The sequence below is a fragment of the Euleptes europaea genome, chromosome 1 (genome assembly GCF_029931775.1).
Source record: "Euleptes europaea isolate rEulEur1 chromosome 1, rEulEur1.hap1, whole genome shotgun sequence".
Classification (NCBI taxonomy): domain Eukaryota; kingdom Metazoa; phylum Chordata; class Lepidosauria; order Squamata; family Sphaerodactylidae; genus Euleptes; species Euleptes europaea.
Genome location: NC_079312.1, coordinates 138004283 through 138017946, shown reverse-complemented (window position 1 = coordinate 138017946; position 13664 = coordinate 138004283). Strand labels below are relative to the sequence as shown.

The 13664-nt window shown below is 44.2% G+C and overlaps 1 protein-coding gene across 1 annotated transcript in view; it reads right to left on the bottom strand.

The window, feature by feature from the left end:
- SDK2 (sidekick cell adhesion molecule 2) overlaps positions 1–13664 on the bottom strand; it is a 408808-nt gene that overhangs the window by 166507 nt on the left and 228637 nt on the right. Inside the window, exon 2 of the mRNA XM_056856751.1 lies at positions 4855–5014. Coding sequence (XP_056712729.1) covers positions 4855–4934 — 80 coding nt within the window. The 5' untranslated portion in view covers positions 4935–5014. The remainder of the gene's footprint in view (positions 1–4854; positions 5015–13664) is intronic.

Sequence of the window (13664 nt, the reverse complement as noted above, 5' to 3'; positions counted from 1 at the left end):
CCAGCCCTCTTGTAGTACAGAGGGAATACGTTTCTCCATGGCCCAGGTGGGAAAGGGCTAACACAGTTTCTTGGGCGGTCCTAGCAGCTCCATAGCTAACAACTCTTCTGCAAGGGGGGAAAAAGGTTCCTTTTCTCGGCAAAACAAACTCACATCCGCCTTGAACAGAGGCTATTCCTGTCCGCGGGAGGGGGCAGATCGCCAGTCTTAGATCCTTCTGAGCTAGAGATCTGCCAGGGCCCACAAAGGGCCAGACCAAATGACTTCGCGGGCCTTAAACGGCCCCGGGCCTGACGTTCCCCACCCCTGCTCTAGAGTGTCTCCCATTAGCCATCTTTTTTTCTAGACTTTCCTCATAGGGAAGTTGTTCCAACCCCCCTAGTCATCTTGGTTGCCCTCTTCTGTACTTTTTCCAGCTCTGCAATATCGTTTTTGAGACAGCAACCAGAATTGCACACAGAATTCCAAATGAGAAGGCAGCAAAACTTCATACAAGGGCATTATGATATTAGCAGTTTTATTTTCAACCCCTTCCCTAATAATTCCTAGCATGGAGTTTGTCTTTTTTCACTGTTGCCACACATTCAGTTGACATTTTAATCGAGCTTTCCACTACACCCCCAAGATATTTTTCAATCTCAGTCTCAGCCAGTTCAGATCCCATCAGTACATATTGCAAATAAGGATTTTTTTTGCTCCAGTATGCATCACGTTACAGGTACCCACACTGAACTTCATTTGCTACTTTGTTACTGACTCACCCAATTTAGCTAACTCTTCCTGTAGCTCTTCACAATCTGCCTTGTTTTCGCCATCCTGAATAATTTGGTATTGTCTACAAACTTGGCTACAACAGTGCACCCCCCCCCCATTCCAAATCATTTCTGAACAAATAAATAGCACTAGTTCTTTTGCCTCTCTAATGGGAAGATGCTTTCCATAGGGCATGGTGTGGGGGTCTGGCGTCCAAAGGCCCTTTTCAGCAGCTGTCAGTAAAGGGACTGCACACTGCCTTCCTTCCTTCCTAGGGTCCTAGAGTGAGGAGGTGCTGTCTTGACAGCAAGATGCCTCAAGTTTGATGTCTTTAAATGGGAAAATTGCTTGTCTCCGGCTGAATTATTGATTAAAATGGAGAGGGTCCCGCATATATACACACAGAGAGAGGAGAGACAGAGAAATGCCTGGCTTGATTTGATGACAAGCCCCGAGTGTTCATGACTCCATGACACTTGCTTTCTTTTCAAATTACTAACAGGAACCAAGTGGAGACAGGAAGAGACAGGCAGGTTTTTGGAATGGAGAGACTGCTGTCATCCAGGTAGCAGAGTTACCAATAAAGGATAAATAAATGATAACAACCAGAATGGAGCGTAATTAACAAGCTATTTGAAGAGGGAACACTAGAAAAGCACCAGGTCTGAGAACAGTTAGGAGGAAAGGAGCCTTTTATCTTTAGTGTGCCCAGACAAAACAGTAGCTAATTAGCAGAGAAGGGCGAGTGCTGAGCAAATTAATAAGCAGTGAATCCCAGTTTGACAGTTGTGCTTGTGCGATGGTATCTCGTCATGTGTGTTTTACTAATGCACAAGGTGACATCTCTTGGAATCATGGGCCCAGGGAAGAAAATGCAGTTTCCATCTGCCCAAAGAAGTCAAAGATAGCCCTTTTGTCTGTGGAGCGAAACTTAAACAATAATACTTCTCTAGGCACAGATACTGAAAGAAAAGTAGGTGCTTCTTTTTTGAGCGGCGGGGGGGGGGGCAGTAATTAATATGATGTTATTAAAAGCTTTCAGCAGTGCACTGCACTTACACTGTATATGGTTGCTACAAGTTGGCAGCTTGTACTGGACCAAGGATAGTAACTCCTGCTATAGTTCCCAAGGGCAGATTTAAACAAGTGTTTCTACTAGGCTTACCAGGTCCCTCTTCTTCTTCGGCGGGAAGTTTTTGGAGTGGAGGTATGTGTGTGGGGGGGTGTCGAGCGCTCCCGGAAGTGCTGCATTGCAAAGGGCTGGTTTCTACTCAAACTCCCAGTTTGAGTGGTAAAGGCCTGTTGCGATGGGCACTTCCGGGTGTAAAACGCACCACAAGGGGCTGTTTTTCACTCAAATGGCCCCTTGTGATGCATTTTACACCTGGAAATGCCGCATCGCAACAGGCCTTTACCCCTCAAACTGGGAGTTTGAGTGGAAACCGGCCCTTTGCAATGCAGCACTTCCGGATGTGAACCGGAAGTGACTTGTCCCTGCCTGCACAGATTGACCACCGACCCTCAGCTGGTCAGCAGGTGGCCAGGTGGATTGGCGGGGGTTTGCCCACCACCACCTGGCACTTGGCAACCCTAGCTTCTACTGTCTTGATCATCACCACATGCCCCTTTTAGCCAACAGATAGGCATGTGTCTCTCAGTCTTAATACAGCAGAGCCTTAAAAATATTCATAAGTGCCTCATATACATTAAAAGTGTCTCATGTATCATTTAAACACATAGGTGCCCATGATTATCCTCATTATCACAGGTGTGGGTGTGAGGCTGAGAGAGAGAGAGGCTTGCCCAATGTGTTCAGGGCCAAGTTGAAATTTGAACCAGGCAACTCCTGATTTGTAGCTCAGTCTCTTAGCCACTATGCATTTTGTCTATCTTGTGAACAGTGTAATGTTTGTTCAGGTCAAGGAACTCCAGATGAGACTAACTCCAATGGCTTCACCCAAGGCTGGATAAATATGCAGATGAAAGGGAGGTAGGAGGTAGGAGAACAATACAGGCCTACTGCATGATTTAAGGTCTCAAAAGCCTATGCAGTAAGTACCTCTGTCCCCATCACTTTAGAGCAACAAACAGGGAGGAGAGGGCAAACTGACTTGCTGGGGGCAATGCCGATGGCTCTCCCTTGTTGATCCACAAAAGAAACCTGGACTGGAAGAAGTGAAGTGATTGTGCCTCCATCAACAAGTGCTGCTCTGGTCTTTTGCAATCAAGAACTGTAACAAAAACAATTGCGTAGAAAGGGCAAACACTTCCAAATGTTTTCTGCTCACCCTTTCCCCACCTTCTCTCACTGAGAATTTGATCTATTTGGCTCAACCATGAGAAGACTGAGAGGCGGATATGATCAATATGCATAAATATTTGAACATCGCAACTCTATAGCATGCTGTTCAGACTTGCAGTCAGGGGGCTAACAGCTGGGAGATGTAATTGGACAAGCTTAAAATAAGTACATTTATTTCCTAGCAGCAACAGTAATTAAAACACAGGAGTGGCTCACCAGATGAGGTGGGGAGGGTCTTTAAATCAAGACAGGGTGTCTTCCTATTAGGGAAGGTTTAAGCCAGCTAGGATCACACCTGCAGTTTGTAGGACCTCATGCTGGAAAGGATCATTTGCATGTTCTTCTGATGGTGAGGAACAGGAAACCTCTGAATAGCCAACTAGGACCAATTTCTGTGGGAAGTGGATTTTAAATTGATAGGTGCTGGTCGCTCTGTGTGGTTCTTGACAAATGCTCTGGAAAGTGAGCTCCCAATGATGTCCTCACCCCTGATGCTTACCTTGTGCAGCCCTCCATCTCAGTACAGTTTCTGAAGGTGTGCCGTTAAATCCCATCCATAATTTGTTTCACTCTGAAGAGTTTAATGGAGGAAGCCTTTATCTTCCTAACGAAGTTAAAATTATGCGCTATGCAAAAACTAGATCTGAAGTAATATTGAGGCAAAATAGGACAATCAAGAAATGGTTGTTCCCTCTTTGAAAATAACAGAAAGCAGCAGTTGTCAAGCAGCAAAATATTTATTAATGGCCACTCCTTCCATTCAGCAGGAACTTTGACTTCAAGGCCCATACATATTTGAATAATTTGAGAGCATGAGCAATAGCTAGACAGAGTATAATCACAGGTTTTACTTCTGGGATTCAAAGACAGAACCAAGAACAGGAGAAGGCATCTACTTTGGTTGACAGCACCACCCTGGTCTAAAAATGTGATGTCACACAATGTTGTTTACTTCTTCAAGTAACTCTTCAAGCAGTCCTTCAATGATGTTTTACTTCTTCCAAGGAAGTTAGTGAAAGGCCAACAATATGGAGAGAGGGGTGCCCACTTAGCTATTTGTGTCACTGTGTTCAGTTTTGAGAAACGGCAGAGTTAATGTGGCTGAAATAGGAATTAATATCACTTGCACTAGGAGTTCCCTTCATTTTGGCTTTCAAAATTCATGAGCTTCAAACCTCCCAATGTCTAGTTGAACATATGAACACATGAAGCTGCCTTATACTGAATCAGACCCTTGGTCAATCAAAGTTAGTATTGTCTACTCAGAACAGCAGGAGCTCTCCAGGGTCTCAGGTAGAGGTCTTTCACGTCACCTACGTGCCCGGTCCCTTTAACTGGAGATGCCAGGGATTGAACCTGGGACCTTCTGCATGCCAAGCAGATGCTCTGCCACTGAGCCTCAGCCCCTCCCCTCTAGCTAGTTCTAGAAGCTGACTGATTAGTCCATCAATGCATCCCTGTTTGCTGTGGACATGGCTGCTATGCCCCACCTTTCTAGCTCTTGGGAAATTTCATGCTTCTTATATTCTGTGCATGACCTTTGCATGCGGCAAACAACATTTGAGCATTCCCCCTCCCATCCACCTTTTCAGCTGCTTCACAAGAAAATAAATTGATTAAAAACCACAAACAGCTCTTGTGCACAAGCTGAGATTTGAAGACACGTGCCCCAAGGGCTTCTGCTACCATGGAGATAATGAAAGACAACAGCCCGCAGGGGCAGGGCTGGAGGCGGAAGGAAGGGATGTTCATTGCAGCCACACAGACCACATGAGAGTAAAAGGCCAGTCAAGACATACCTGTACTCTAAGGAGAATTTGGTTAGCTCCCTGTTGTTGTGCAGCCACTTGAACTCCAGAGGCCAGCTGCCTTCCGCCATACAGGTCAAGACCAAACGGTTCCCCTCCAGATGGACTTGGGTACGCACCGGCTCTGTCTTGAAATATGGGGAAACATCATCTGCAAAGAAAAGGGAAATGGAAAGTTTAAAATGTGTATTCTTCCTAAACATCCCCTACGTATAAATAACACAAGAGCTTCCACACTGGGCCGGACAAATAGTCCATTCCATTAATGGACTCAAGGTTGGAAGCATCAAAGGAAAATGAATGAAAGCTATAGGGTAAATCATGGTCATCACTATTACTTTCTGGCAGCCAGACATCTAGGGACTTTCTAACAGCCCATTCCTGAAATTTGGGCTGAAAGGCCTTAGGAGGCCGACGCTGGCCTCTGCCAGCGCAGGGGCCCATGCCACCAGTGCCCGGAAGGTGCAAGCCGGCGTTAGTGGCCCCAGCGCCGGCGTGCAGGCCCAGATGCTGGTCCCTGGCTGCCGCCGCCGCAGCGCTGGGCCAGGACGCCGCTGCAGCCTCCCGCCCGCCTACGGACGCCAGCACGTTGTCACACTGTGTTGCCTTTGGAATGTGAGTCAATCTTTCTATGTATATAGGAGTGTTCTTGTATTAGTTAATCACATTTGTTATATGAATTGTATACTACATGATTTATGAAGTGAGCAATTGTAATCACATATAAATAAGCATTGATTATGTCTTCTATATCACTGAGCCCCGTGCTGTGTGTTTTTTCTTGTTCTAGTACAGGGGTCGGCAAACTCATTAGTCAAAAGAGCCAAATATCAACAGTACAACGATTGAGATTTCTTTTGAGAGCCAAATTTCTTATATAGGTAGGTACACTGTTTATTAACTTAATAAACTTTAATTAAAGTTTTAAGTCTTAATTCAACTATAGGTACACTGAATAAAACTTGATATCATCACTTAATAGTGATCTTATTTATTGATAAAAAATAAATTGTAAGTCCCTGCCATTTCCCCCTCCCCGTCCGGAGTCCTCGTCTGGAGGCCTGGTCTACTGCCATAAAAGCCTATTGGTAGACCTGGCCTCCGGCCCATTGGGAGGCCAGGTCTACCCATTGGCTTTCTTGGCAGTAGACCTGGCCTCCGGAGGCCCATAGAAGCCAATGGGTAGACCTGACCTCTGAAAGGAGACTTTTCCCCTCCTCGGAGTCCAGGTCTACCGCCAAGAAAGCCAGTGGGTAGACATGGCCTCCCAATGGGATTCAGCCGGAGGCCAGGTCTACCAAAGGAAGACCGCCCCGCCCAACAGCTGATAGGCGGGGGGGGCAGGAACCGCCGAGCCGCCTGCCCAGCAATCGTGCGGCTAGAGGGGAGGGGAGGCTTTAGCCTCCCAACCATTGAGGGCAAGGGGGACCCGGCCATTCTCCTTGGTGTGTGTGGGGGGGAGACAGTGCGCCCGCTCGTCTGCTTTCTCGTGCTCGCTCTTTCTCTCTCTCTCTCAGGCGTGCCGGCTCCGCAGCCCGGCTGCCAGCATGAGCAGGCACAAGAGCAGGGGCTCCGAACCAAGTTCGGAGAGCCGCACTCAATGGGCCAAAGAGCCGCATGCGGCTCGGGAGCCGCAGTTTGCAGACCCCTGTTCTAGTACATTTTGCAGCATAGGTGTTACCTTTTGCCTAGGCTTACGGACGCCAGCACAGGCTGCGGCGGCAAGCCGGGAGGCGTTCTGGCGCCCCGGGAGGCGTTCCCGGGGCGTTCTGGCACCGGGTGGGAGGCAGGGCCAACATTAGTCGGCCTCCTGAGCCGTTTCAGCTCGGGACCGCCCCATTTTGTTTTTTTAAAGATACGCCAGCTTTTTGCTGGGTTGCACGGGCTTTTGGTGCTGGTTAGGGGTTTTGGCGGTGCCAAAATCTCTTTAGGAAGCAACACCGCTGGGTTGCCACCTAAAACCAGCGCAGGGATTCCTTTCAGGAATCCGCTGTAAGTGTGGTAATGTATCTCTAGGTCATCCTGTCAATGGATTACCCTCAATGAATATGCAATGACAACAAAGTTATAAAACAGAGGCCAAGCAATGTGAATAGGAGCGTCCCCCCCCCAATACATCAAAGCTGCAGGAAGCCCTAAAAGTTCTTTAGCATTTTTTTTAATGGGATGTTTTAATTTCACATGTCTATATGTATGGTAGTTGCCTTTGGAGCTCCAAAGATTGTCAAGGTAATATGTGGGTGCGGCTGTCCAACAGCTGTTTGTTTTGTTGCAGCTGTTGTAGAGGTTAATGTTGAATTAGGCTCTGGAGATCTAGGTTCAGATACCCACTCTGCCATGGAAGTACGCTGGGGAACCTTGAGCCAGCCACTCACACTTATCCAGCCTACATCACAGGAGAATCATGTATGCTAAGAATGGGCTGGGTAATATACTAAATAAATAATAATTGTGAATACTACATGTTATGCAATACAGAAATAGTAAGCCTTACACAGACATTCATTTGAATATGTAATCATAATTGTACCTACAGATCCAACCCCTGATCTTCACATATTCAAGGTTCATGTTTTCATGGGACCTGTACATGCTTATCTAAAAATGCTGTGGCTCCAGGGTAGCCAGCTCTGGGTTGGGAAATACCTGGAGATTTTAGGGGTGGAGCCTGAGGAGGGCAGGGTTTGGAGAGTGGAGGGACTTCAATCCAATTGCCAACACAGCCATTTTCTCCAGGTGAATTGATCTCTGTCATCTGGAGATCAATTGTAATAGTGGGAGATCTCCAGCCACCACCTGGAGGCTGGCGACCCTATGTGGATCCTGCATATGTTATTCAGGACCCTAGAAACCAGAGGGTCCAGACTTACACATAGGCCCTGTTGGAAAGTGAACCTTGAATGTATAGATATTGGGGCCAGGGACAGTAAGCACAGCCCTGGACACCTCCCTCCATGAAATACTTGAACAGAGTAAGTATAAGGTACAGAACTGGGAAATGAATGGAAAGCAACAGGATATTTCTCACAAGTAGCTCCAGGCAAAAAATAATAACAAGAAGGGAGCAAGGTAGTTTCTAGCAGTATGATCTGTGCTTTGCATATTCCCGAACAGTATTTCACATTAATGTATTTCACATTAATGGCTTGATATTAAGAATGTTTACTTGGAAGAAAGTCTCAATGCAAACGTAAAATTGCAGCCTCGTTAGTGTTAACTTCTCATAAAAGTATAAGTGTGGGATGCTGGCCATGGATTTGAGCATTTTCTCCTCAGATCCATTTAGACCTGGATCTTCATACATTTGGGAACACACATTTCCCAAAACCCCATGCAATTCTTCCAGCAGGCAAGTTCTCTCTCATGGAATCAGCTTCTGCCATCACAATAGGAATAACCGTTATTATTACTTATTACATTCAAATTGCACTTCCAAGGGGAGCATATATGGGTCTCCTGACTTGCCATATTTCCTGTAAGGGGCAATGCACAGATTTTACATGTGCTTACAGTCTCTGTACATGATACATGCAATCTTGATTTTTCAGGTTTCTGGTTTATGTGTACCAAAGTTGCACGGTACCAAATCTTCACGGTGCCCCTTTCAATCAACATAGCAACTGTGCTTATTCAGAGGATCTATGTGCAGTTGCCAGCCTCCCAGTATGCATGAGCTGTAATGTCTGAAAAGGGCTATAGTGAATAAGGATTATAACAAACCTTGTACATTACAGAGGTGATTAACACAAAGCCTGGAACCGTCTTATTAAAGTTCCCAATCAGGACAAAGTCAGGGACTATACCCATGAGTCTTTGACTCCAACTTTTTAATGACTTGAATAAAAGGAGTATAACCTGGTTTGTGGGGATGTGGAATGGTATAGTATAGCCCGATCTTGTCATATCTTGGAAGCTAAGTTGGTTCGGTTCTTGGATGCTAAACCACCAAGGAAGACTTTGCAGAGGAAGGCAATAGCAAGCGATCTCTGCTTAATCACTCACCTTGAAACCCCAGCTGGAGTCACCATAAGCCAGCTGTGACTTGACAGCACTTTATAATACACACAAACTGGTTTGTTACCTTTTGCCTACCTTAATATTGTCAGAATAGAAGAACAGTGGTGTTTGGTTTCCACGGCAAAAGATTTAACAAGGTCATTTGGAGTTTTGTTTCAAAAATAGCACTTTTGTTTTGAAACACAGAATAATTCTTTATCAGATTTATACTGTATAAATAATGCATTTGTGCCAATGGATAGAAAGTGTTCTGCCCATCTCATTGCATGGTTGCTTTATTACCCAGTGGCAGCGGCACTCATTAGATGAAGCCGATTACTTACCCAGCAATCACGAAACTGAGCGGATGCTACACTTATAAAGCAAAGCCACCCTAACCCCCTCTAGCACAATTGAGTTAGATTCCCAATAAGTCCACTTCTACAGCCATTAGGCCAAGCAAAATTTCAGCCACAAAAATTCCTCATTAAGTTAACAAGAAGAACTTGCGAGTAGGACTCCTCATAAGTTGGTTAACAGAAGAAAGTCACTACAGAAGAGAAGACTGGATTATTATTATTATTATTGTGTTGATCATTTGAAGCTTTAAAAGGCCTAGATGTGTTCACAACAGTAATGCTATGGGGAGGAGAACTGCATTCTGAATTAAGGAATGGCTCCCACAGAACTAATGGCAGTTTTGACCCTTGCATCTGCATTTCTCCCTGGATGGAAAGACAGGTATGGCAAAAGACTGGGTACGAAGAAGAAGGGCTGGGCTAACCTTTTCAAGCATAGGGACCTGTGCTCTCAAAACTCTCCTTAATTTTTAAGGGAACCACCATTTTGCACCCTCAAATATTTCACAGATGAAAATAGGGACATGGTTGTGAAGCCCCATTCCTATACCAAAGATCATTGGGAGAGTCTCGCTCTCCCGTATGCGCGTGCACACACAATTATTATACATTGTTCAAGCTTCTTCTTCTTTTTTTGCTGCCTGCTGTTTTCCTTTACACTCAAATAGTCCTGTCTTCCATTGATTTAAAGGCCAAGAAGGTGATGGTTCTGTTTGTTAAACATCTACTGGAAAATCGTTATTGTCCTACAAAACGTTAACAGCAGCTTAAAATATGCCTCCGCAGCTGCACTACGTGAAATGGAAGTCTGAGCACAGCATGGTTTACACCTTATCTGTTCTGGAGCAAGATGTAAGCATTAACACCTTATCTGTTCTGGAGCAAGATTAATCTACCCTACCTATTGAGAGATTGTGGCTTCCTAGAGGCACCTGGTTGGCCACTGTGTGAACAGACTGCTGGACTTGATGGGCCTTGGTCTGATCCAGAAGGCCTTTCTTATGTTCTTATGTTATTAACCCCAAATAAGGACAACTGTAGCAACTCCACTAGCAGTATTTTAACAAGGTATCTTATCAAGGCAAAAACAAGGATAGTGACTTAGCAGGGAAAGGCACCAGAAAATAGGGATTCTCTCTCTGGTGAATAGAGACAGATGGGGCATATGTTAGCTCGAACCAAGCTGTCCCTGTGTCTCTTAATACCTTTGGAAAATACATGCTCCAAACCACATTTTGCTCCTGGTTTGACAGTGCTTTGCCATGAAGCCACACTCTGCTGCCACACTTGGTGGTCCTGCTACATTCGGCTCATCATTAATTTCTTGCCAGCAGAGGGAGCAGAAACAACCAGTAACTTTCCGTCAAGTTTGCTATGAAAGTGTTGCGCTTCTGGAGGGGGGATATGATGATCACTGCCTTGTTTTCATACCTTAATTCGTTAGCCTGCATGCAAACTTAAAAGTTTCATTGATTAGCATAGCAGAAAATATAGAGTGGCAAAACATCTGTCATCCCATTGGCAACTTTCCCTTGGGGGTAGCAAGAAGGAAAAATGCAAGGGAAGTTAGTGCTGAAAGGCAGCTGAGCAACTGGCTGGATTGGCTGCTGGAGAGGGGGAAGACATGGCACCTATCGAATATGCTTGACTATTTAAATGCATGGTGTTTTAAAACTGTCTGCCCAGGTCATACTTCTCATAAAATGGAGGCAAAATGTCTTCCTATTCCCCTGGAGACAATCTCCTTTGCCATTAGCTTGATCTGACTCCCTTTCCACTGGCCACGGGCCAAACTCCAGTGGTGCTTCTCATTGGCTGTTCTATACATTGATCTTCCCCTCCTATTGGCAAACAGTCACATCCTTCTGGCTACTGCAATTGATGATGAAGCCAGCAAAAAGCTGCCCTCTATTTTTAGCCTGCACTCCAGTTCCTGGGAAGCCAACATCACCTCGGTCTGTGGTTTGGGCAATGCAGTAATGGGCTGGGTGTCCTCTGTTACTCTCTCTGGTTGGCTAGACAGTACAAACCATATTGAGTTAAATACAGTAGTTAACAACCAGCCAACTCTCCCTGGTGGCTTTAGGGAGAAAGTTAAATCTCCCCATAGCTGTGAATGCTAACAGCTATGGATAAAGAGAACTATTATAAAAACGAGTGTAAAGAAATAGAAGAGAACAGCAAAAAGGGAAGAACAAGAGATCTGTTCCTCAGATCCAAGAAATCAAAGGGAAATTTAAACCATGGCTAGAGATTCTGAAAGATCAACAGAGAAATACATTAACTGAACAGAAATACATTAACTGAACAGTATTGTTCCCAAGAAAAGATGGGAACAATACACTGAAAAACTATACAGAAATGAAAGGATGACAGATTCCTTCCAAGAATAATTTTTTGAAGAAGAACCTGCAATTTTAGAAAGTGAAGTGAAAGCTGCACTGAGAGCAATTGGGAGAAATAAATCACCAGTCATAGATGGGATATCAATAGACCTATTTCCAGTCACAGAAACAGAGTCCATCAAAATCTTAAGAAGAATATGCCAACAAATATGGAATACAATACAATGGCCAACAGACTGGAAATGCTCAGTCTTCATTCCAATTCGGAAAATAGGAGACATCAAAGATTGTAGCAACTATGAAACCATTGCATTAATTTCTCATGCAAGCAAAGCAATACTCAAAATCTTACATCAAAGACTGTTACTATATATGGAAAGAGAAATGCCAGATGTTCAATCTGGATTCAGAAGAGGAAGAGGCACTAGAGATCATATAGCAAATTTACATTGGTTACTGGAGCACACACGAGAATTTCAGAAGAAAATCAGTTTATGCTTCATAGATTACAGCAAGGCTTTTGACTGTGTGGATCACAAAAAGCTATGGATGCTTTGAAAAGAAATGGGTGTGCAACAACATCTGATTGGTTTAATGCATAACTTATACTGTGATCAAGAGGCTACTGTTAGGATGGAATACGGAGAAACAGAATGGTTTCCAATTGGCTAAGGTGTCAGACAAGCATGAATTTTATCTCCCTGACTGTTAAATTTATATGCAGAACATACCATAAGGAAAGCTGAATTAGATATAGATGAAAGTTGAGTGAAAATTAATGGAAGGGATATTAACAATTTGAGACATGCAAATAACACCACACTCCTGGCAGAAAATAGTGAAAACTTGAAACAGCTACTGTTGAAGGTTAAAGCAGAAGTTGGCAAAGCAATATTACAGCTGAAGAGGACAAAAGTAATGACTACTGAAGAATTACACACTTAAATTAAGAAATTGAAATTGCTAAATATTTTCTATTCTTTGGCTCCCTTATCAACCAAAAGGGAGACTGCAGCCACGAAATCAGAAGGAGATTGAGACTGGGAAGGGCAGCCATGAAGGAGCTAAAAAGATCCTTAAGTGTAAGGATATGTCTCTGGTGACCAAGGTCAAAATAATTCATACTATAATATCCCCATTACTATGTATAGGTATGAAAATTGAACAATGAAAGCTGACAGGATGACAGTTGATTATTTGAAATGTGGGGTTGGAAGAGACTTTTATGGATACCATAGGCAGGCAAAAAGACAAATGGGGTTTTTTTTTCTAGATCCAGTCAAGCCTGAACTTTCCTTAGATGTTAAAATGGCGAACCTGAGGCTACTGCACTTTGGTCACAATATGAGAAGACAAGACTCACTGGAAAAGACAATAACGCTAGGAAAAGTTGAAGGTAGCAGGAAGAGAGGAAGATCCAACATGAGATGGATGGACTCGATAAAGGAAGCCACAGCCTTCAGTTTGCAAGATCTGAGCAAGTCGGTTAATGATAAGACATTTTGCAGGATGTTAATTCATAGTGTCATCACAAGTCAGAAGTGACTTGATAGACCATAACACACACACATGGATAAAGACCCTTGGAGAACAAGCTGGTCTTCAAACAACTTAACAAATATTGTCGAAGGCTTTCACGGTCAGAATTCATTGGTTCTTGTAGGTTATCCGGGCTGTGTAACCGTGGTCTTGGAATTTTCTTTCCTGACGTTTCGCCAGCAGCTGTGGCAGGCATCTTCAGAGTAGTAACACTGAAGGACAGTGTCTCTCAGTGTCAAGTGTGTAGGAAGAGTAATATATAGTCAGAAAGGGGTTGGGTTTGAGCTGAGTACTGTCCTGCAAAAGTAATGTGCAAATCATTGTACTGTAAGTATCAAGATAATGTGCTAATGAGGGTATGGTATGTTAATATGGAACCATTGTATCCTGAAGTGATCTGTTAATGTGTGTAATCCAAAGCTAATCTGCATGGCTATTGTTGAATAGGGTTTAAAACGACACTATACCTGTCTCTCAATTCAATACTCAATTCCTGCGCAGCCAGCCGCGCGCTGGAGAGGCGGCTCTTCGCCTCGAAGATCTATCTGTGCCTCCTAAAGAA